This window comes from Pezoporus occidentalis, unplaced genomic scaffold, assembly GCF_034315485.1.
Source record: "Pezoporus occidentalis ecotype Australia unplaced genomic scaffold, CSIRO_AGI_Poc_V1 ctg17, whole genome shotgun sequence".
Taxonomy (NCBI): Eukaryota; Metazoa; Chordata; class Aves; order Psittaciformes; family Psittacidae; genus Pezoporus; species Pezoporus occidentalis.
The window spans coordinates 6,205,569-6,231,573 of record NW_026913531.1 but is presented as its reverse complement, the minus strand read 5'-3'; the positions used below and the strand labels follow the sequence as shown (position 1 = coordinate 6,231,573).

Here is a 26,005-nt window from a genome sequence, read left to right as displayed (position 1 = left end):
CTAGCTAAAGAACTTGCATTTAATGATATCAGAGAAGTTTTAGACAAGGGTTTTGCTATTTCAAAATATGAAACAGTAGCTAATTGAGAAAAACCTGTTTCAAAGTTAGCAAATCTAGTAGTCAGAATCTGGGGAGAGGCTGAATTCCGTACAGAAACGCGTGTTAGGTGAACTGCAGTTTGACCAATGCCAGACCTAGTTCTAACAGACAAAGTAGATATAGGAGATATAGTAGATGGGCTTAGTGGCAGCTGTGAACATAGAAGAAATACATGTCTTGTGAAAGTTGCTCTGTCAGCCAGCAAAACAGTAAAAGACACTTCAGAGGGTACTGCTGCTCCCTTAGAATGATTTACTGAAGGAATCCTACTCTTCCCAATCCCTGGAGGCAGCTCAGAAGTAACAAAAGATGGCTTGGAAGTTAAAGATGTTAATAATGAGGCAGGGGGGAACAGTTTCTAGCTGAGTGGTTGATGTTTCAGGTGGAAATGCAACTACAACTAGGGGAGTAGGTGTCAATAACACATAATGTGTTGTAAAAAGACTTGCACTGAGTGGGGTTGTTGGACTTGCTATTGTAATGGATAAAGTTATAGATTCAGCAGAAATGACAGTACGTGATGTGACTGCTGAGGCTTGAAGAGCTGCTGGAAAATCTATTGGAGAGGTGAGTGTGGAAAGGACAGTAGGGCTGGCTGTGCTGTGAAGTACATCGGAAGGCTCCACTGTACTTGATAATGAAAACATTGAATAGATGGCTGCATTAGATGCTTCCAATGAATAAGCGTCTGTGACGGGCTGTGCCGACGTATTCATTCCCCTTAAAGCTGTGTTTGCTTTCATGGTTATTTTGCCTGTCACATCAGCATGGGTTGACTTAGTCCCTGAAGTAACAAATAAAGGAGGTGTCTGAGAACACTCTGTGGTAGTACCCGTGTGAGAGATTAGCAATGAAGGTTTTGTTCCAATTGCTGATTCTGTAGGTGCCAAGGGTATGCCTAAAAGGAAAAAAAAAAGCATGTTTCAATGTCTTTCATAGATTATTGGTAAAGCAGAATACCAACATCTATCTCTACTCAAGTCCCATTTAAACGTTAGCAAATCAGAGCACCATTTTGCTGAGAAGGTAATTTGCCAGTGGTTCCAGGTTGTCTAATGACTTTGAGAAACTCAGTTGATTCAGGTTTTCTAATTTTGTTTGCGAATGAAGTAGGTAATTTTTTATTATTAGTGACAGTCTTGATTTTGCAAAGCAATTATAGAAGCAACAAAGGAATTCTATTGAGAATTCAGTATATGCAAGATAGTAAAACATTTTGAATAAATAAATCTTTGGAAGATAGCATACTATGAGGTAACTTTGCACTAGCAAATATCAACCAATGTATTTAATTTGAAACTTGTAAAATAAAATAGGAGACAGTATTAAATGTAATTGTTATGTTAAAAGAATACTGTTTCCCAGAATAAGCAAATAATGTGGTGTCATCACAAGTTATCATTCAAGTTATGAAATAGTCGCACTGAATTTGTTACTGGTGGCTCATAAACTGAAAAGTCTGAACTTTTCACCACAGCAGTATTTCCTCCATTTGGGATTTTGTCTTATACACACATGATATACTAGCACAGTGTATAGTCAAATATAGTTGCAATTAGTATAATGCCATCACAGAAGGTTAAATTTAACACAGTATTAGAGAAATTAAAGAAGTTAACTTTAGCTATGGCTTGTTTGGACGTAGGAGATTTGTTTTAGACTACTCAGAATGGAGTGTAAGTTCAGTAGTAAAGTATTTATCAAAAAATAGAATGTATATTTGGTTAAAACTTTTCCATGGATCTTTAGAGTAATTTATAAGATTAGACCAATAGAATAAAGTATACTTACAGTCTTCTGGATAAACACATTTAAGTGTGACCTCATCAAGGATCATGTTTTTGGGACAGTATGGCAAGCATCCTTCAACCCTTTAAAACAGTGTATGGTTAATTCTAAAGCCACAGGAGAAAGGTAGATTAATTTTAACTTATTTTACTATGGCAAAATGAAACACTTGAATATCTTCTCCATCAGAGTTTAGAGAACTTTCCACTGTAGTGATGAACACAGCATTTGAGGCATTTAATGTCAAAAAGACATTGAAGAGCACAATTCTATTTCTAAATTGTTAATAATTATTTCTAAATTGTTAATAATCAATTATTTGCATAGACTGACCAGCATGATAGTTTTGGACCATTCTGCTTCCACAAACAGGAGGAAGTTCAGATCCCTATGCACAAAGGTTTTTCCATGGACACAGAACTTCTTGACAAGACTGCTGTCTTACCCAGGTATGTTCATTTGATACATTAAAATATTTAGACTGACTCCATAAAAAGTCTCATTCTTGTGCATTTTCAGCATGGAAGAGTGCAGGCAAGCCCATATAGTCCCTTTTCCATTTGGGGAGAATTTTTAATGAGAAGGTCATGACGTTAACAACCAGTTTGCCCATATGGAAAAAGGTAAGAATACCAACAGGGAAAGTTAGTAATACTAGTAATATTCCTAATCATAAACTACATATGCCTAGGGAGGTCAGCTGAAATGCAAAATATCATTTCTTTTCCACCAGATTTTGCACTTGGCATTTTTCTTTTTAGTTTGTTGTGGTTCCAGACATGCCAGGGGAGATCCGTGGAGACAGGAAATCTTATTACCAATAACAAGTTATCACCTGTGTGAAATCCCTCACATCATGCCAATATCTATTATTATAAAGTTCCCTTCTCTTACAGAAGAGGGCGTAGTCTACCCTTACTATTTCTACAGGTTTTGATCTCATAAACACCAGAAAGATGTAGTCATTCACAGCGTCGCGGGTTAGGATGTGAATATCAATCCATAGAAGGATATAGCCTTCATTTAACTTAATAGATTCCACTCAGCCACTACCAGAAGCTAATCTCCTGGGCTATTATAGACTTTCTTGTTCTGGTGTTGAAAGGTCACATGTAAACAGGAAGGTATACCATGAGAAACAAGGAGTTTTTTACAACTGTTTTCATATGACTTGTGAGACTTGCTCACAAGAGTGATACTGAAATCTGGATGAGTAAATACGAATGTATATTGCAGCTGCAGTCATTCTTAGAAAGCCTATGGTACGCATGTTACAGAAATCAATAGGGTAGCAATACAAGCTTAATTTTACTTACGGAGGAAGGAATTTGCATGCTATTCCTTCAGGATCACTACAGGTTTTAACACAAGGATTAGCACAAGATTCATATCGCCACTCACACATTCTTCTATAAGGCACAGAGGAACGGAGTTCTGAGGAAGAAGAAAAAGGTATTATTTTTTTATTATGTAGTCAATAAACAGTCAATTTATAGTCTTTTACTGTATATAGTCTTTTTTATACTGTACAATGGAGCTTTCAGAAAAAATAAAAAATTAGAGAAATTCTTGAGAACTTGTGAATATGTGAGATTTTGGTCATTATCAGTTTCAAGTCTTTTATATTCAGTCAAGCTAAAAGACACTGAAACATCAAGTTTCAAGTTACAAACAGCTACTCACTTTTACAATATATTGTGTATAAAGCCTTCAAAATCAGTTAAACATAGTGAAGGTACTGCAAAATGCAAAATTTACCTTCAATACTAAAGCTACTCAAACGTTTGAATTCTTCTGAATCATCATACTTTGCCACTTTAACACCAGATGAGGTGAGAATGATGAAAAAGCCTTTTTTACTGTGCAGTTCAAAGGCGCTGAGCCCTGGACTCCAGAGGCCCTGGTGGTGGAAGAAGGTGGCTCGTCTCTGAAAGGAGTCACTTGCCTGCCACTGCTCCAACCCAGCGGTTTCATTGTCATGTACATACAGAAAGTAGTTTGGTCTTTCAGCAGATTCAAGGGAAACGAGAGAGAGAGCTTCCACAAAAGAAAAGGAAATAAAAAGAATAGTAAAATTTTCACAGGAAAAAGAAACTTGGAAGTGAGATTAAAATCTATATATTGTCTGTTAAGTGGTTCCTTTTTAAACAGCTGGTTTTCACAGGAAAATATTTCAGGTTTATGTAATAAACAAAAAACAAGTTTAGAAATGCAGGGTCTAAAGGAGACTTCAAATGATCACATAATCAGAAATTAGTAGAAAGCCAATCAGTTAGATCAAAACTATATTGTCTACTGCTACCAGCCTTTGAAACTATTCATAAGCAGTCTGAAACTGGGACCAGCTCAAACTGGGAGGCTTTTCTCGAATTAGGACTAATACCTAACAGTTCAGCTGTACCAAGTTTTCATTAGTAAGTAACACCATGCAAATTTGGTAAGAAGGTGCTTGACTTCACCTTGAGGCCAAGCTTGTTTTACATATGGTTATATCCAGCAATACAGTAAGAAAACCTGTGGCCCAAGAAAAGGCTCAACCCTCTATTTGCTCTATGCATGCTGGAAATCAAAAGTGAAGAAAATTCTCTGAAAATAAGAACTTAGAAGACTGACTTCACATTTGGTTTTCAACTTGAATAAAATCTTGAAGTGTCTTTAATGTAGATTGATACTATCTAATTCCTCACAGATATAAAGGCTACCTGTGTGCTGCACAGACATAATGAATGTTTTACTTCCACTTTACATCAGTTGGGGAATTGACAAGACAATTAATTCTTCTGTTTTATGTACTTTCTCATTCATAAATCATATATAAAACCCTAATTTCTCAACTGTTTGTAAATATAGTTTCAATTTTTACCAAGACAGGACTTCTCTATCTTGATTTTTCAGGGTTTAGGATTTTTTTCAACAAATTGGTTGTTCTAAGTTGCATATTTTATAGTCCACTGAAAGTTGCAAAAAAGAAGAAAAGATAAAGTAGAAGTAATATTACTGGAGATGAAAATATCCTGCATTTATCTTCAGTTTTGATACTGGCGAGATACATGTGCAAAATTTTCCATTTTCCAGTTATCCAAACTAATTTTTGTTTGTTTGTTTTTTTTCCAAGAAGGAATTCTAATTACTTGTATTTTGCAATATTTCTTAAAAAAACCTTGAAAAGTCAGCTTTAAAGCTGGCAGCGAGGTTAACCAGTTTATTTTTTAATTAAAGAACCCCAGTATTCCTCAGTTTTGAAATTGGCTGCTTCAATCTCACTTATTCCAATAACTAAAAATATCTATACTATTTTAGAAGATTCAACAAAAATCATCCAAAATCGTTCATATAGCTTGAAAAATATGCATTGCCATTAGCAAAATTGTTGAGAACACTTACATAAATCTTTATCTTTGAAAAGCCCTGGAGTTATCATGAAGCTGAAAAATACATTTCCATATGCTCCAGCTCTAGGCAGGGGAAATATCCTTCTACTAGATATATTAGCTCCTATAATTGTGTCATTCTGTCCGTAACTTGCCAAAATATAGGGTCCTTCACCAAGACCTAAGGGGAGAAAAATCAAAATAGAAAAAGAAAAATCCTCCTTGCATAATATACAAAATCTGAGTTAACATAATATGTTGCCTTAAATACATTGGAATTACAGCTCAATGCCTCAAGTTATTACACTGGTGTAGGTCTGTATCTATCTGTTCAACATACCCCCTTATTCTTTGCTCACTGCCCAGAATACAGCAGATACAAAATGAGCACAAAGAGCTGTGGGCAGCTGTGCTCACAAAATGACCTGTACAAGAAAGCAACCTGGGCTGCTTTTTTATGGTGCTTAGTCTTTTACATGTCCTTATTTCTATAATTTGAAAGAATCTGAATTCAACAGAGCAACTTTAATATTATTTCCCACATAGACACTGAAGCTGCTCTAAGATCTACAAGACAATTTCTCCCTGCAAAAAACAGATTTCAAATTATATTCAACTTCTGGCACAATATTGCTTAAGCAGTTGCCTAGTTCATCCTCTCCCACAAACCACTTGCTTCTGCCCCCCTACTGCCCCATTTATTATGCCCTCCTAAGTGCTTCAGCAGTGAAGTGATCCAGCTGAAAAGCAACCAGCTAATTTTTCCAGTCTGGTTCACCACACCATTATTCAAAAGCTCATGCCAATAGAAAAGTGACAACAGCCTCAGCTGGTACTGCTGCTAAAACAGTGCTGGCCTAACCATGCCCTGCAGCAAACCTCTGGAGCTATTTCTGCTAGGCTGGAAGGGATACGTCCAGATATAACAGCATCCATCTTTGTCACTATATCCCACTGAAAGAACCAAGAGCAGCATACTTCTAAAACTTTACTTTGTGAGTAATAAACAAAATGTGTAGATTTTGTAAAAGCTTTTAATCATTACAGTGAAAAGACTGAACCCTTTCCCAGCTTAAGACAGCTCCTTTCAAGCATGAATCTTCCAAGAGAGAAGGAATTCTCATAATAATGAGATTTGCCTCAGCTAGAAGCTAAACACTGAATTCTAAACAAAGCTGCTTGAAAATAACTACTGTTTTTATATGAAAGCTATGTTGGAGCTCATAAAGCCCACAAGCTTGCCACTTTTAAAGAAATGGCAAGAAAATTTATCTCAAAAAGACCCTTTATTCTGTCATTGAATGCTTATCCCTACATATTAACAGACATTTTGCCTAGGACTTGAACAAAAGCAGGAGTTTCCTTAAAGATTAACAGTCTGAAGTCATGCAGAACAAAAGAGAATCACAGAAGCCATCCTAGTCCCAAAAGGTGTTTTGCTGGCACTTTGTGGTAGAAACATGCATAACACCATCCTTGACCTTAACTGTGGTAGGCAACTAAGCACCACACAGCTGCCCACTGACATTACATGCTGCTACTGTACTGAGACAGACTTCTTGGAGGAGAAAAATATCCTCCTCGTATGATGATCATTATAGGATGCAAGCCACTAAAAAAAATGTATCAAAAGTCGTATTTATTTCATTGCATTTAGTCATTTCCTTTGCTTTTCAATATCTTGCTCCACACAAAGCACATGCATATTATCCTAATATAAGTGGGTATGCTATAAGAATTAAGAATTCCTCATTCTAAAGAACTGTCCTCTATAGTACAATACTTATGAGACTTGTGCATAAAAACCTGTAACCTTTCAATTTTAAAATAGATCTCAGTTTTTAAATTTACAGTAGAAATGCAAGGTAACATCCTTCTATTGCTTCTCCTTGGCTGCCAAGATGTGCTGCAGGGTGCATTTATGCACCCCCACATTGATTATGATGAGGTTATTAATTGAGACATTAGGGATTACTAAGATCGTTCAACACAGCAGGGCCACTGACCTTTACTCATTAAAAACAGAAGCAATTTTAAAACTATATATACCAACTCAAAGAAAAAGCCCATCAATTAATTCAACTGAGGTTTTAATTGAATCAGAGCAACGTCTTTTATACAATAACAAAGAAGAAAAACTAAAACAAAGCAAGCCACATCAGAATGAAAACCTAGAAAATAATTGCATAGTGTGACAAACATTCATAAATTTATGAGGGCTTTTTATTTTTACCCCTAAAATTATACCAAATTAATTATTATTATGATTTATGTAACTCTGATTAACTCAGTTTCATCAGAGATGCATTATATCCACACCATTCATTTCTGGATAAAAGCACTTGAATTTCCCTGTGCCAAAGGCAGTTAGTTCAGTGAGGTGAAAATCCAAATGTTAATAACCATGTGTAAACTTCTAAGATGCACACTAGTGCATCAGTATTTGAATTCCTTACTAATGCAGGACTGTGTATGTTTATATAGGACAAATCCCAAGTAATACATGAGATATCACGCAAAAAAAAAAGTCTTTTAGATATCCATAGCAGAACAGGAGGAAAGAAAAAGTGACATAATGATATAATGAGGTTAAATAGAGAAGGCATATGTTGCAAAATGACATATAATGCTCCAGGCTGCTCATACAAGTCACCTCTCCTTTTTAATGGACTTCAAGGTCCATTCAGTTCAAGGTATTGTGACTATGCAGTCCTACCCTGGGGAATGGGGAACCTCCAGCACTGCTGCAACTGACAGAGATTCTCAGCACAAGCTGCTAAGAGTTTTATATGCATGGTTAATTGTACCATATTTCATCTGAGATGCCAGATGTGCTGTTTTGCTTACAATTGTTTGTTTCCATGCCACCACCATCCCTGCACACAGAGCAAAAAGGCCCGTGGGGACTTGCTTTGCTAACTTGCTGAGCTCGCTAATGCCCACACATACCCAAATCAGGAGTGCAAAAACCCACAGTCTAACCTGGGAAAGAGAGAAATTATCAAACTATATTTTCGTCCACAGTTAGTCTGAGTGAACCAATGTAAGAAAAGTGTGTCCTGGGTATTTGGTTTTGAAAGAGAAAATAAGTGAGGAGGGGAGAGATTAACATCTCAAAATAGCATCATAGAGAAAGAAAGATGTTAGAATAGAAAACCTGAAAAGTAGATTCAGCAACATATATAAATATGAGGATGAATCAAAGATAGTAATATCAAATGCTACATACCTTGATTGTAATAATCACAGTCATAAGCTAAAAGAAATGAAAACAAGCACATTACTATTACAAAGTAACATCGGAATCTATGCATATCTGCATTCTAAAAATGTAAAGTTCACTTTCATCAGAGGGAGTTTCAGTGTGTGACTTTATTTCCTTAGGCTTTTATTTAGAGACACACAGCTGTATTAAAATAGATGTGCCAGGACAGCAGACCTTAAGCATGAATTAATATACAGCTGACAGCATGAATTATTCTGCTTTTCACCATCTGTGAAAAGGAGAATGGAGTGAAGCTCTTTGCAGCCCTACACAGAACACTGGACGCACCCCAGATCTGGTATACCAGTGCCTTTCCAACACTCTCTGCACTGGCACACCCTGAGCCCAGACAGTCCTCTTCAGTAATACAGCAAATTTGGGTGTATAACACTAAGAGCTAACACAGAGACAGCTTGAAAATGGTGAAGAAGGGCACTTATTATGCACCTGATTCTGTCATATTTGTATTATTGGGCAGAAAAAGGCCAAAGATGCCTCAAAGATGAGCTCCAATGTGAAGCCAGCCCAGGTACATACCACAGAGGGAAGGAGATCGCCAGTGAATCGGTGCTCCTTGCTGGCAGCACTTGTGAGCATAAGCTGCAATACTGGTACACAAGCACTCGCAGTCCCCACCAAGATTGCAGTTGCACGTATCTGTGTGACAATTTTTGACAAAAGAAGTCACATCAATCTGGGGAAAAATAAATAAATAGAAGAAAAAGAGGGTTGGAGACTGAATTGCATGAGCTGTATGTACAAATTCCTGTTGCACCATTTACAGCAGAAGTGCTACCTCTGGATGAACTGAAAGGATTTAACACAAAAATATGGTATTTTCTAAGCTTTGGGTACATTCCTATACAAAAAGTACACTTTGAATGATCAGTTTGTACGTATGTTACAGGCCAAGAGAAAATTTCAGTCAGTGACTGTTAACACGTCTGTCCACACAATTGCTGTTCACCAGGTTTGGAGTGTATATCGAAGCTGGCTGTTCTGTTTTTATAAGGCAAATACTGCCATCTACAGTTATCCTCTCAGTTTTGCACAAACAACAGTCTGCAGAGAGATGCAGCTCTGATTATAAAGTAATTAAAGTAATAATTTGTAAAGGGAGTTTTGATTAGTGAAAGAAAGATCGAGTGTTCATTTGCAGAAAAATTTTCCTGCTCTTATAAAGGTTTTAATATACTTTGTCCACAAATTTCATTAGATCAGAAACCCATATCTCACTCTAAAATGCTATCGCATTAGTTTGTGTTTTCACATGGTACACTTTCTTTTTTGTAAGGTTAAGCAATGTTTCCAAAACAGTGTTCTTACTACTCAACACATGCAATGTTTAAAGCAATGCTTTTCTTCAGTTTAGACTCTGGGCTAGCTCAGTTGTAGAGCCCTCAAATGGTACACGTCAGATTACAGAAATACCATCACAGAAACAAAGCAGCGCTTATCTAACATGGAGACAGCTTGTCAGCTAGCAGTTGCTAGAAGCTGTCAGGGACGTGAAGACTGTTTTTCTGCTTTCACTGGAGAGAGGCGCCATTTTGCTTTCATTCTTTTCCTCATTTCGAAAACAAGGACAGCACTCGTGTGGGGGCATGAGCGTTGGCTCTATAGAAAATGGCTCTAATAGCTTTGCAGGAACCACCAAACAGCAGACTGGATCCAAAGACCTGTCTCATGTCTGCAGGACAGCATCTCCCCATGGGTTGGCAAGATCCTGCAGCCGGGACAAACTGGGGTCCTCGAGTCAAAGCTCCTGCTGAGCTGAGGAGTTATGAGGAAGACTTTCTTTTCTGCAAGTGTTGAGGGTCCTCAACCCTGATGAGTTCAGTGCTCAGCTGGGCAACCGCAGCCCATCAGTCACTCCCAGCCAGAGATGCAATGTTTTGTTTCCCTGAAAATGGGAGGTTCCAGCCTCAGCTGAGCTCCACGGACAGCAGGATCCTCCAGCACTCACACAGCAGGAGTGAGTGTAGGAGAGCTGCTCCAAAGAACATCCTGAAACCCACATCTACACTTTCTTTTCTTTCCATGCCCCCAGTGTCAGTCACTGGGCTTTTTTCTTGGCAGCCAGTTCCCTAGCCATGCTGCCACCAGTCAGCTGCAGACATCCTTAATAGGGGTCACTTTACCTTTACTTTTTTAATGTAATTATGCTAAATTTTTGTCATAATGTTTGCAAATTTTAATCACAACATGGATAAGATATAGAAAATGAATGTTCAAGAGAAAACATCTTTCTTTATGGGTTATAATAATGGAGTTCCTTAAAAACTCTCAAAAGTTCCATTTTATTTATTACTTTCCATTTCAAAAATACCCTCATCACCATGTTCTCAGGCACATGCTCAAAAAATTCTTTACATAGTAACTAAAGTCAACATTAATAAATCTCTTGTTTTAAGCTACTGCAACCTCCTCCTCCGTCAAATTCCTAACCATGTTGATATCAAACTTCAGTCCTGAAAGTCAGGAGGTTCAGCTGGGACATCTAATAATCTCATTTAGTATTAATTGTCATAAAGAAAATAAGAGACCAATACAAAATGTCATAGTGGTTCTTGCTTGCACAGGTGTAAAGAAGCAACTTCGATAACTAGAGGCTAAAATCAGATATTGGGAAAAATGCATAGGGTATTGTGTTGATAAAAGGTGGACTAAAATGGAATCAAAAATTCCTACACAAGCTATTTGCTAGACTGAAATTAAGGACATTCTTGTAACTGAAGCCCCGAGCTCTGCCAGGTACTGGGAAAATAAGGACACCAAACCTCAGAGTTTTGATAAAAAAACAGATGATAAGCTGTCAGCCAATTAAAAATACTGATAGCTCTGAAGCTGAAATCTCGGTCGCTCATATTTCTTTCCATATTGAGCAGGACAGTTAACAAAATAAACTCATTTGAGATAAGCTGTAGGCACATCACACAAACGTTTATTTTAGAATCCTGCAATATATACAAAAAAATTAAAAATGTAATTACCTCTATAAATAAAAGATATAAATAAAACCTAAAGAGAACAGAAACTTCATTATCCAGTCCGCTAACTCATGGCTCCCAGTTATCACTAGCATGTTTAGGCTCCAGCCTTGAAAGGAGCAAGGAGCTCTGCACAAAAATAGCCCACCCACAAAGAGATACTTGCAGGGCTCTACTCTGTATCCTCCATGGCATGTGGACTAACAGGAATGGCAAGAAGAAATTAATTACTGGAATTTTAATGTTTTCCTACAGGAAAGCACATCTTGGATATTTAATAAACTTACCACATTGCGACAAGGTGCAAAAATATCGCTGTATAAAATTGAGCATTCCTTTTTGGCATAAGGGAACTTGCTCTGATGTCCCTCACATGGCCTTAATGTTTCATTTGGGCTCTTGCACTTAAAAACAACAAAAACACCACAAGCATTTTATACAAAGGTGTGTTTACCATGGATTCAGGCACACTGTAATCACATAATTCAAAACCTGGATACTCATGAAATCAAAATAAAGCTTAAATTCTATCTACTTCATCTCCCCTTTTTCTGAATTTGTTGTTATAACTGAAAACATTTGCATAAAAAAAGAATCTTTGTGTTTTGTTCTGAAGTACTGAAATGTTCCTGTTGTCTGCTCAGCACATAAAGACAAAATGTTTTCTTTGTGACACATTATAATCATTACCAGAGCAACCAACTGTAACATTGCAAACAAATACATGATCCAAATCCATCCCTGGTGGTTTTGCACTGACTTTAAATGGAGCCACACTACAGATGGCTTTAGCCCTGTAAGTTCAAATAAAGAAACAGTGGTAGGAAGAGAGCAACCCATAAAAAAAAAAAGATAGAATCAAAGATCATCATGATAACTCAAAAATGACTGAGTTACAGCTCCCTCTCTTCAACAAGAAAAATTAGTGGACAGAAAAAATGTAACAAAATGACAGCTCAGAAAACACGAGCTCATCCAAAACCATACTCTCTTGGTGCAGCAGGGAAGCCAGGAGAAGCTAATGATGGATCCATAAGCAGCATTGGGGTGTTCTGATGCAGCCTCAGCTGCAGTGCAGCTGCCTGCGCTACCTTCATGTGTGGATCCTTTGCCATGGGGGGACATACTGCCACTCCCAGGAGGGAAAAACCCTGGAAGCATCCCATGCTTCATGGTGCCAATGCAAGCTTACCAGTAGCAAAGTAGGGTTCTAAGCCTCCAGCTATCAAATACACATTTGAACTACTTAGATTTTGCAGAAAATATGACCAGGATCCATCTCTAAGAAGGTCAAAGGCCCTTTCTGAAAATATCTTTAATTCCTACTGCAGAGATAGATGAAGTGTCAAGTCTGGCTGAACGTAGGCTGCCTGCAAGGCCAATATCAAACTCAAATACTGAGTGCTCTGACAGCCACAGAGATCAAAAGATTATATGAGATTTTACAAATATATATATATATATATATAGCTTAAAAAAAGGCAAGTGCAAGTTCGGGCTGCATAAGCATAGTTCATAACATCCTAGAAGTTAATGTGCTATGTAAACACTACACACCTTTTTAAAGCAGCCACTGAACTGACAAATTGGAAAGAAAAATTCATAGAATTTATTCAAAGCCTTTATACTTTCCTTTATGTACCACCTTCTAGATGAGCAGTATAACCACCACCACTACACACTGGCCTTGCTTGCTCACCCAATCTAAACAGATTATGTAGAGGAAAATAGATCTAAAGGGAGATATTGAGGGAGAGAAGCCTCAAAATGTTTACTCCAAATTAGAATAAGTATCATATTCTTTCATGAGGCAAGAGATTTTGGTTCAATTTCCTGCTGTGAGTCAAGGAAAGACTAAAAACTGGTTCTCACAGACACCCTAAGGAAGTGCTTTACAAATACTGATTTTTCAGGAGGTTTATAAGGCTATAAAACCTCACATCTCAGCACAAATTAATAAAATACTTATTCTCCTGTGTTGCAAAACACAGTTGCAGTCATCCACTCTCTATAGCTTCTTCCCTTCTCCTTGGAAACCGTTTCCTTACTTGATTGTGCCTGTTGCTGTTCTGAGCCCTTTCTGTCTCACCCCTTCACCACTGCTGCTTCATCTGTTAATTCTCTGTTTACAAACTGCAACTAAAAATAATCAATTTTTTTTCAGTGTTGAGAAAGAAACGTTTTTCCAGACTGTTTCTACTTTCAGTGTCCTGATGCCTCCAACACCAGAGAGATTACAATTGCTTTTAAAATTGCATCCAAAACAACAGAAGCAATGTATCAAACTTTGTACAGAATTGAAATCCAGACAGCTGTGATCATTATATGACATAGGGAAAAATATATTCTTCCCTAAAGAGATTGTTTGGTTTCATTTAAATTCAGTATGTGTTTACTATGATGTAAGACATTAATCACACATTTCACATCTACAGACATAAAAATTAAAATGTGCTCTTATACACTGACCCTGTACATCATGTGCTTATCATGTGTTCATTTATGAATTAAAAATATCATCCTTTTTTGCTAGTATTTTCCTGAACATGGGACTTACCTGTCCTAATACCCAGCTGTCTCCAAACACCTGTGCATTTCTCACCTCCATGTTGTTTGAGGTAGTCAGATCATTTGAAGTATATTTGTCAAAATTCCCACACAAACCTGCCAGTTTACCCTAAAAGAGAAGAAGGATTATTTTTCTTTTTACATATACTTACAGACAATGATTTGGTACAACTACACGTATGGAATAAAATGTTCTTAAACTGGAAAAGATGAATGCAACTCTAAGTTATACTTTGAAAATATCTCACTCTCTGCTATGTTTACAGTTCCCATATTGCAAATTTCTATTTTACTAGAAATGTATGTTTTCCTTTTTATTCCTCTTTTCCAGAACCTGTTCTTAGTGTCTGCCTGTGAACAGGGGCTGGAATCTAGTAATGGTTTTTTCTGAAAGCTTAGTAGTGTATGCTGTCCAGAAGTCAAAAGTTCAGGTGAATTACCTCACGATTGTGAAGCCTGACTAGTTATTGTTGTTAAAACTTGCTGCCTCTAATTTTAGCTAAACTAAACTAAAACGTTTGTAATAGCAGTTACAAAAGAGACAGCTGCAGCTTTCTTGTGTTGGGGCATGCACTGCTGGTGGAAAAGGTATATATAAATGCGTACACATCTACATGTATAGGGAAATATATTTGTGCACAACAGTAAAATGTAGAGTTGGATTTCTAGGGTGCTGTGGCTCACTCTATTGAATTATTTTCCCTTAGGGTCTGCTGCAGACACTATCTTACTGAACTGGAGCCTCTGGAAGAAACAGTAATTGGAAACAGAAAGAGCTTGAAATATTTGTGCTGCTGCATGCAACCTGTAGAACTCAGCTCCCTGCTAGCCCATACAAAAAAGGAGGAATTTTTTTTTCACAGTGTGTATCGATGACTGATAAATCAGCTTGTACATGAAGCGTGTGATGGTTATTGGGACAAAAGCCTGTAATAATCTTGCTTTAAAACCAGATTAGATAATCATTGTAATTTTGGCTTATACTTCAAAAAATCTGGTATTGTATTCTAGCATAGAGTTCTTCCTTTTCTTTTACTGGAAACAGCCCCCTCTCAATAAGTGTGTTCATGGTTGAGACAAAGCAGGAATGTAATTATTGAATGTGCAGATAAGGTTACTCTGCCAGGACCCAAAGACTGAGTTCCAGACACCAAGGCAGATGACGATATAGGAATGGAACAGAGAAGAGCAACTGGTAAGAGAAGGAGCCTTTCATTCTTCCCTGCATAATGGCTGAGCCCTATCACAGTATACTCATTAGGTTTAAATGTCAGGTCTTGTCTAGATCCTTTCTTGCATCTCGCCTTCTTAATTTAAACCCAAAATATGACTCCATCTGTTCATCTCAGCAGCCTCTACTACATCTCCATTATCAGCCTAATTCAATCTGTGCTACAAACCTGCCATCTTCCATGTTGATAGATACGGAAGGTTCTTTTTCATTGGCTTCAGCAATTATGAAAACATGCAGTGAACTGGGTAACACAAAACTAACTCTGTCTTCCCACCCTCCAAGTAACCTAGAGCTAAATCACTGTGTATCTGCAAGGTTTTGATGTGTGGAACAACAGAGTAAACATGAAGGAACTACTACTTCTCTTTAGTAAAATCCAACCGTAAAATCACATTCCCTGCCTATTCTGACCTACGAAATGCTAGCAGCTGAACACCATGATAAACAGTCATATCACTGGCAAAGTTAGTCATGAAGAAAAGACAATCAATCACAGTTATTCAATAACAGATCACGTTGCCAACACAGAGAGCTACACAAATCTCAGATTTTTATTTGGGCTCACCTTCCATCGAGGTCCAACTTTAATATGTATCATTGTCTTCTTATCCCACAGAATCGTAATATCTTGATCTGGAAAGTGCATCACAGTATAATATCCAGCCTTCCAAAGCTGATAGTTAGATTTGTTTTCCTTTCCCCTTAAGGTCTTCTGACAAAAATGAATATATATTAAGATCTAATAAAGTAATTCTACTAAATATGCAGCCGATTAATAATAAAGTGCATACTGAATAATATTTTATCTTTATCATATAGCTGAATCAATAATATTACTAGAAATGTCATTTAATAATTTGATATTATGTCTTTTCAATCATTCAAGTTGGCTTTAATTTTTTGTTTTGGTTTCCCTTTCAAAACCAAGTGGAAAGAACTACATAAGCTCCAATATGCTTTGATTGCTTGAGCCTCTTGAGCAGTCTTCTTTGTGAGGACAAATAGAACACGAAAAAAAGAACAGTGTAAAAGGAGATTTTTTTCCTGGGACCTGCTGCTTTATCCAGGCCTAGGCACTTGCATTATGTTAACACAGACTGAGAGACTTTTTCCAGAAACACACTCCTTCAGAGTTGTAACTTTAGAATGCTTATCTTAAAGGGCAACCTGAAAAGAAAAGAAAATAACTAACCTGCTTCTCAGAAAGTTCACTAAAATAAATCTCAGTGTCTCCAACCATGATGAAAACATTCTTTGAGCAAACAATATCATTGTCAAAGCACTTTTTGTTCTGAGCAATTATAGATATATTTGAGTTATCTGTGCTCTGCAATATGAAGAAGAAACAATTTTACTTATAGATTCAGTTACATTTCACTCCTGCAGATTTGTTCCAGACTTACCATCACAAAAAGATGGATAACTTAGTATTTACACATCTGTGAAATTAAATAAATTTCAGAAAGCTACCAGACCAGAAAATGCATTTTTAAATTCAAAGCTGAACCCACAACCACAACACAAAGAGCCATTACATTCAGCTGCGAGCCCTCTTTTTGAGGACTTTATAAATTCACAGGATTAGCCTACCCCTAAAATAAGAGCCTGGTTTAGGCTTTTAAAATGTGCTCATACATGGAATTCAATATTTACTGCACAGTACGGTTGTCAAAATTGAGACGTGCTATAAAAAGAGCTTTATTTTTAAACCAAGGTACATGAGATCAAGCTGTTTTCATATTTTTAAAGCAAGAAACCTACCATCTGTCAGTAGTAGATAGAACAATTTTTGTACCACCACCCATCAAAATTCACAAAGCCATGAATCATACTCAGTGTTACTGGAGGGGGCAAAGGTTTGTGCTGATATTTTTGTTTGTGGGTTTTTTTTGATTTAACATTTAGAAGATTCGTCTGCTCTGCTGGATTTTGGTTTGCTGGTGTTTTAGTACCCAAAATTCAATTGTGCTGCCTTCCCACTCCCATATATTTTGGCTCTCCAGCCTCTAAATTAGTTTTGCATCCTAGGTATATAAAATCACTTTTGCACCTTGGCTTAACATTCTTATTTATTCACCTACAGTTTCTGTGGTTCTTCTGTACCCTGAGGAAAACACAGACTCCTTGTAATTCCCCATGTTCTAGAACCATAACCTAAGGAGATCATCTGTATTTTCAGTTGATATCACTACCACAAACAAAAATAAAGTTGAGTTACTGTTATTATTTCTTATTTTAACTTGCCTTTCAATTAATTTCTGACCAATCTTTGCAAGTCAACAAGAAGCCATAACTATAGAAATTACTTAAGAGGGTTAACTTCATAAAATTAGTATAAGCCAATAAGAGTGCTTCTGAATCCGGGGGGCGGATTGATCAAATTCAGTCCTACAGTCATTACAAACACAAAACAGTTGTGAAAAAAAAATCTTGGAGGTGGCAAGCTATGCATCTGACCCTTTGAGTCATCCAGTCTTATCTGAGTACTTGCGTAGTGCTGGAAACAAAAAGATGTTTAAACTTCTCTTCTTACTCCCATCCTCCTTTAAACACCCTCTGAGACTATGACTAGGTAAAACTAATTGCAGGTGCTAATGGGCATGGTGGGTGAGATGGGAATGATGGTTTTCAGCAGTTCTCCAGTCCTAGAAACTGCTCATGGATCCCAGCAATGCTCTTGGAGAGCTCGGCCACAATGAGAGGGATCTCTTGCCTTGGTTTGTGTACACAGCATCTCTCCCCAGAGCTTTGCTCCCTCCCTTGGTTAGTGTACCCCTGAAAGGTGCTGGGTTCATACTCCTCACTACTCCTTGCCTGTCACATTTGTACAATTATTTGTTCTGTGCTCATCAGAATTCAAGAATAAAAAACATAGCAGCAATTTTTCCTCACCAGTGAGAATCATTGCATACAGAAAATGCAGGTGCTACAAGAAGTAGGTTTTGGTTTTTTTTTACTTAATAAAAGTCATAGTGGCCAAACTGTTTAAAGAATACTTTCAATCTAAAAAGAAAAACCAAACCAACCCTAGATGAGGAGAAATATAGAGGTATTTTTTTGCCATACCGAGGAGTTGCTATAGCTTTGCTGTAGCAAAAACTAGCTTGCTACACAAGCCAGAGGATGCTGCTACTTGGCATAGAAAACACTCTACAGCAGGCATTAACAAATGCAATGACTATAAGATATGGAAACTGCAAGGTTTATGTTACCCTGATGCCAAGGCTTAAGAAAAAGGTGGTATGTGCTAGCAATTTGCTTGGAAGACAATAGTTAAGATGGATAAAGTTAGCCACTAGCTGCTAGTGATAAGGGGGTGTAGGAAATCTGTTCTTCATGATTCATCAGAGGAACTCAGTTTAAAAGTACAGAAAGCTTTGGGGTAAAGCAAAGTTCATCTGTTCCAGTCTGTTGTGAAATTGGTTTAGGTTGCACTCAGAGCAATATTGGTCACTACCTTTTTGGGAAATACTCTGTGTTTTAATTAAGCCAGGCTTGCTGCTGGAGTCAGTCCAATAATTATTCCCCTGCAAGTCAGATAACAGCCAAGAGCATTTCTAGATTTATTGGAGGTGATGTGGTAAATTAAAAAGGAGACAAACTCATTAGTTTGGTAGATCAGATGCAAGCTGATAGGTTCTGTGCTGGCCAAATGAAAAATGAGCAACAAAGGGAGCTACCTCCCCGCCATGAGCCCATTTAGGAAAGGACTTTGCTTGCAGTATCTGGGTCTATTTGGTGTCTAGCACACTGTGGGTTGTTTTCATTGCAGAGTTCATTCCTCATCAGCTTAGCTTCAGCAAAAGGGGATGCTCTGATTTAATAGGGAAGCAATGTCTTCACTGTAAGGAAAGAAGAGATCAAGGGTTTGATTTTAAATAAGGATAGTGAATTCAGGCTAATTGCCTCACAGTAAAAATGCACCTTTTTTGGCAATGAAGGCAAGCCCTTGGAGCAGGAGTGGGTAGCTGTATTAGCTATGCAATTGAAGCTGCTGCCTGTGCCTTCTGACAGTCCAGACCAATACTTTCAGCTGAACAGCATCAACATACTCAAGTCAGAAGTTTCTGTGTATGGTTGGGATTTGAGCCAAGGGCAAAAGTTGAGTTATATTTTAAGTTAGCTCTGCAGCAGAGAAAAGCCTGGAGACAGGGAATGTTTTGCTGACCAAAGCCAGAACAGGGAGTCCTGAAGACACGTAAAGTACTTCCTTACTTATAGGCCTACATGTTGGTGTTAAAATACTAGAAGTGATGCAGGATGGAAATGCAGAAAGACAGGGGTGGTGGTTTCAGTAGAGCTATGAGTAAACCAGACATTTAAGAAAAAGGGCTTTGCATTAAACCCTGAGTCTTCTGGGTTTTCTCCCTTTCTAATTAAATCTTAGACCTAAACTAAAATATAAAAACACCATTATGGATTACACATCTTTTGTGGCTCAAAGCTTTCATAATCAAATTTGCTTTGCATAATTCTCTCTTTTCCATTCTCTCCATATACCTCAATCAAAATTGAGTCTTTTCCCAGCCATACAGCCCCAGCCAAATTCAAAGTTGAATGACAGTTTCTATCATGGTCTTCAAATTACCCTGTAACTGCTACATGTGCAGCCTCTTCTTTCAGCAGGAAAGAAATAAAGTGCAACTGAAACTTAGCACTTAACTGTTGCCAATGTGAAAGGAAGCACAGGGCTATTCAAATAAAGTGAGGATTATCTTTTAATGTTTATATAAGACAGTGACGTCTTGGGCAAATCCCGACAGCTCTTACAGACTGTGGATAATGATTGAGTTCCATCTCTCTAATCTGCAGTGGATCCACACAGGTATGAAAACAAGCTTTTGTTACTGCTGTTGGAAGAAATGTCTGACTAGACACTAGGAGCAGGTCTAATGAATAACAAGGTGGTGGGGTTTGTTGGTTTTCTGGTTTTTTCTGCACAGTCACTTTCCAAGGCAGAGTCGCTCTTTACCTTTTTAGGTAAAATGCACCCAACAGGGGATGTACTACAGTTCATCATGTGAAGCCTACTTATGCTGACAGAAACTAGAAATAAAATGGTTTTCCCACTGCAAGAGTATCTTCCCACGTAAATTACCATATCCACCCTGTTCCAACTTAATATCAGTTTCTTTGTGATAACATGGAGTTGCCAAGCAACAGGAAAGACAGAGTCACAGCTCTGGGCAGTAAGCCAAAAGCTCATTGTCAGTCCTGCTTCTCAGGACATTCTTTTTCTAGACTTCACTGCACTTTTTTTCCATATCTCTTCCTAGCTGAAAAAGCAAAGCACTGCTTTCCTTTTTCTTTTTTTTCTTAGTAGTGCTTGGGAATGCTAGCGTTTATTTTTATTAGAAACTTTCTATTTCAATATCCCATTAGAAATTTTCTATTGCTATCCACCAGTAACAACACTGTGCAATGTGCTTATGCAGTCAAAAGGCAGCCTGGCAGAAGACGCTTTTAAAGTGGCAGCAGTTATCTTCCTTGAAAGTTTCATTAAAATCTCTCTAACTGTTCACTGTAAGGACTCATTCTTTTCCATTCTTAATATCCTCATTTCCCCATTTTTGTTTGTTTTGTTCCCTACAATACACTCACTTACAAACCAGGGTAGCCATGAAAGCATTAAGGGACATACCAGGAACTGGATGGAGATAGATTAGTCCTATTTTCCTTTTGTTTTAATGACTCTTTAGAGGTTTTCATGTATAGCCATATGAACAAACAAATTCAAGAAGCTCTAAAAATACTGAGAAAGATATACAGTATTTTAGAAAGCAGAATTTACTTCCTCCTTCCTCCATGTTTTCAGAGAGATACCATTAGCTCTGTTCAGACTTAAAATTTCAGGAAATTTTATGGGAGCTGAGAATTAGTTTGGTTGTTGTTTACTGGGCTCTGAGATTCCTCTGAAGGAACTTACCATTTGAAACTATTACTTCTAGTGAGTTTCATTCCAGGAGAAGCAAAGTATCATAGCCCAGGTTAGTGACCAGTTAGGCATAAATATTTCAGTGGCTTTGGAGAGCAGACAAATGCCTTGGCACCTGACATGATCTTACTCTGTTAGTTCCTTGTTTCATTTCTGGGGGGAAGGGGTAGTGGTGGGGGGAGGTGTTCTCCAGCTAGTCAGTGAAAACACATTGATTATTCAAAACTCAGCCACAGTTTACACCAAGAAGTGTACCCTATTAGAAGGCTTCTTTAATTTTTCTGGAGTGATAATTTCTTCTGAACATTTCAAATTTACATGTATACATTCTGCATAACTTTATTTAATGCCCACTTTTGAAACCTGTGAAAATTTGTATCACCAAATGGTTTCTCCCCTAACTATTCAAACGTTGGAGCAATATTGGTCAAAGTCAGCAGATGGCACTGATACACATTTGTCTCAGTTTGGGAAGAAGTCCATGTGAAATCTGGGAAACAATATTATAGGAAATATAGTAGGTGGTGCTCTTACAGGAAAGAGATAGGGAATGGTAGCAGTATTTTTTTTCCACTGATGTTATGTATTTCTATACAAGTATTAAGCAAATAAACAAACACACATTTAGGAGCTAAGAATCAAATTGCTCATGCACACACACATGCACATAAACTCTCTTTTCCTCAGTGTCTTCTACAGACGCTGCAGATTATATGATTATTTTCACTTAAAATATGGTAAAGACACTTACAAAATACCTGTAAAATATGACATGTACAACTCAGTTGTAGTACCGTTGAGTAGGAATGGAGAACATGACTAAGTAGATTCACTGATGCAAATTCAAAGGGAATGAGATTATTCCAGCTACTGACTCACCCTCAACAACTTGCAGATGTCTGCTAATGCATCCATGATAACTCCTTGCTATTTCTTTAAAAGGGACTTCCCAAAAGGATTCACCGCAGGCAGAGTAAAGAATAAAGAATAAAGCCGAGTAATCAGATAGAGATCACTGGGAAGGTTTTGGATTTCTTTTTTATATTTTAAGACAACTATATTAAAAGGTCTGAGAGAAGATCATTTAAAGCAGATTTTCTTTTCTTTCATTTACTTAGCTTTGCCTGCTTGTGTATCAGATTTGGCTTTTTGCACAGGTCACATTACTGCAATCCCTTTCTAATTAAAAATGAGATATTCTGAAGATCAGGGATTTGGGAACATTTAAATATCTGTTTCCAAGTGACACATTCTGCCATGAGCTATTCTGAATCACAAATCATCAGCACAGTTGGTGGTGTTTGTTTTAAATATCTAAACAGGTATTTTTATGAGACCTATTACTACTATTTTATTAATAAGTGCATGATAAATGTCAATATTTTATCACCGTTACTTGCAATGATAAAGCACAACATAACTGGAAAAAAATAACAAGACATAATGATGATAAATTTGCCTTTTTTTGAGCTCCAGCAAATGATGGCAGGAGTGAGAAAGCTGGAACCCCCACAAATCTTTTAATTTTTTAGTATAATGAATGTTAAATGCACTAATTTACACTGCTGAAGTTTAGTTTCTATGCATTCAAAACCAAAAATACTCATATCCTGACCTAAATCTGAGTAAATTTAATTCACAGTTCTCGTAGTTCACTGACAACATCCAGGGTCCAAGGCCATAAACTGCTAAGCAGCATCTACAGGTGACTAGCCTGAGTATCTTCCCACTTCAAACACAGCAAAAGGCTTTCCTTTGACTGCTGCCAACACACCATAGAGCTTCCTGAAACAACAGCACATGATGCTGGGTCTTGCTCATCTTTTAATACTGTACCAGTAGAAGATAGGCATCAAGAGTTCACAAAGCTATACCCACCAGAAGTCATCCAACTCAGACAGTCATTCTTAACGGTGAGCTGCTTTTTCAGGCAGCCATCAGATTATAACATTTCAGAGGCAGTCTAGCCAAAGGGCTGTTGGATGCTGAACATTAACCCAAAAGCAGAATTTCAAGACAAAAAGGTCACTTTCTTCAAGCTGTGTGGTCGCAAAACGGCAAGCTCCTCAGAAAGAGGATCCAACTTCTGAGTCACACCATGCACGCACTGCCTCCAAATTGCCATTCTCATGGTAAGAAACTTTTCCTCAAGCCTTTCCTGGAAGCCCTCCATGCTAATCTGCACAAATTGAAAGAAAACTTTCCTTTGTTGGAGAATAAGAGTGATTCATTCACTGCATAATTTAATGGCCTGGAGAATCAGGTGGTGGAGACAGAAAGGCACGTAGAGGTAATTGAGTCTGCAATCATTGATCTGGAGAAAATGGAACCAGGGCATAAATCCATTGCCAACTGCAATGAAATCTTTTGCTCACAGAAGGAGTAGAACAAATGGAAAGACAGGTACAAGCCAACATTATCTGAACGCTCTGCTTTCCAGCTGAAGACAAGGATGAAAAGGGATGTCTCCAACAGGGAGCTCACTACTGACCCTTATAGGACTTCCAAAGCCTCAGATAAAAGAGAGCATCCAGAAGGTTTCCTCTGAAATCATGGGACTGATGAAAAGCAAATTGTTGGTATTCTTTGTAACTACAGCAGGGCAAACTATTCACACTAAATAACATTTTTCATTGAATCGTAGTCTCTTTTTGGACCCAAATTTGCATGTAAACTGTCAAGAAACACATCGTTTCTACACAATTGCTGCTGCTATATATTTTTTGACAAGTTGTTTAGGTGTCATATCACTTATTCATGAAACCATTTGCTGGAATGTGGCTTTGAGGATTAGATATGTTAATTAAAAAAGTAAAGGCAGTCTGATTGGAGCCCCATGTTACAGTTTCATTCCATGTGTAGATGAAAATTACTTTTAGAGTCAGGTTTCCAATTTAAAATATCTATAATTTCAAGTACAACACTATTTAATTTCCCATTAAAATCTTCAGAGCCTATTAAAAGAAAATATTAGCCTCAAATATGAACAGTCAGCCTGACAATATTCAACAAGCAGCTTTAGTCCTCCATAGGGTGATAGCAAGCAGAATGCATTCATTTTACAAACAGGCTACAAGAGACACCCTGCAAAATACTATTTCATTCTACAGATTTGCTAACTTCATGGATCTACAGACTGTCTACCTGGCACAAAGAATATTGGAAAAAGATGCTCAAAAAGGTACAGGTATTCAATAAGGGGAAATGAGGTAAAGGCTACTTCTGTGTCCTTGAACGTGACAAATGAGTAATTGAAGATTTGTTGCTTTGTGTGTGATTGCTTCAGCTTTTGCCCAGTCATCGTTTAACAAATTTACCTAAGAAGATAAATACATCAGCAAATAAAGGTAAAAGATTATCAGTGCATCAATTAACTTCTGTATTAAGTACTCTATTAAAAGCATCTTAAACTAAGGGATTTGAACTTGCCTCAAGTTACAAAAAAAGGGGTATGCAAGACTAGAGCTCCCTTCCTGTATTCTCCAGGGCAGACCAGGTATCTAACACTGGGGACTGCTCATCAATAGGATAATCATTTGGGAAACTGTAATACTGGTTCACCAGATCATGCATGTTTTGTTGAATGAACCTCTGACTTAACAAATGGGCTCTCATGTGGTGTCTCCTGACCCAGAAGAGTTACATCCATGCTTCTAACTGACATAACAGTTCAATTATTTGACCAGACGTCTGGTTGTTGCTTTAATGATACTCCAACACACTAAATCTAGTGATAAACTTGCCTTTAAAGCAGCTTTCATGGTTGCATCAAAAAGATAGAAAAGGTGACTTTAAAATGGCCAAACCTCCAATGTCAGATGAAAAGAAGTGAAAATATTTTTATCACATACTTTAAAGTATTACTTTAGAGTAATCCATAAAATGTGAATACTTGAGGATGAGGGCTTAGTTCTGCTGACCTCCATCTTTCAGGATACAAGAATAAAACAGTCTTTCCTTTTTTTTTGGCTTTAGGACCTTATTGAAAACCTACTAAAGTTAATGGAAAGACCTCAGTGGGTTGTTTTGTTAGTTTGATGGGTTTTTTTAATGGCAGATAAACATTACAACAGAGCTCCCTCACATTTAAGTATATTCTGATGGGTAGACTAACCATCCAAATTCCTGCTTGGACACTCCCTCAAATCAGAGAAAATACAGTTCTGATTTTCAGAAGAGAACAAGTCTGAGGGGTTCCAAGGACACAGACTCAACAAGCCTTAATAACCAGATTGAACTGCAGGATGTAAAACCACTGCAAAGCTAGACAAAGGCCAAGATATGTGACAGAAAGAGTAAGTTTACTATGAAGGCATAAATTTATGAAACAGACAAGTGGAAGAAATCGACCACAAGTATAGATAACACACAGTAAAATTTTCCTAGAATAATAACACCACTTTGTTAGGGAAAGTATGTAGCCTCATCAAAGAGAGAAGAAAATAGAAGAAAGCAAGATATTTATATCTTTAAAATTAAGAAATTAGTTGGCTTAAATTCATCAGTATCCAGATTAGCTAAAACAATGCGTTTACATGATCTACATTGATAAAATTCAAATGAATTTGCTAAGATTTTTCTGGTTTTCCTTTGAAATTACTGAAGTTTTAAAATGTTAGAAGCAAGTATTGATTTCTTCTCTGTGAATGTCATTTATCCATACAGGGACTTCACTTCTCAGTGTGTAATGTAACTCCTAATTCCCTGAAAGAGATGAAGTTATCACTTTATGAAACATTACTGTCCTAATTTCT

At 37.4% G+C, this 26,005-nt stretch overlaps 1 protein-coding gene across 1 annotated transcript in view; it reads right to left on the bottom strand.

Annotated features, from left to right (window-relative positions):
• Positions 1-26,005, bottom strand: part of OTOGL (otogelin like) — a 97,569-nt gene that overhangs the window by 28,407 nt on the left and 43,157 nt on the right. The window contains exons 27-37 of the mRNA XM_062613627.1: positions 16,509-16,643; positions 15,882-16,025; positions 14,072-14,191; positions 11,802-11,918; positions 9,062-9,218; positions 8,489-8,515; positions 5,273-5,440; positions 3,647-3,925; positions 3,205-3,322; positions 1,892-1,971; positions 405-998 (exon numbers count right to left, since the gene is read on the bottom strand). Of these exons, the coding sequence (XP_062469611.1) occupies positions 405-998; positions 1,892-1,971; positions 3,205-3,322; positions 3,647-3,925; positions 5,273-5,440; positions 8,489-8,515; positions 9,062-9,218; positions 11,802-11,918; positions 14,072-14,191; positions 15,882-16,025; positions 16,509-16,643 (1,939 nt within the window). The remainder of the gene's footprint in view (positions 1-404; positions 999-1,891; positions 1,972-3,204; positions 3,323-3,646; positions 3,926-5,272; positions 5,441-8,488; positions 8,516-9,061; positions 9,219-11,801; positions 11,919-14,071; positions 14,192-15,881; positions 16,026-16,508; positions 16,644-26,005) is intronic.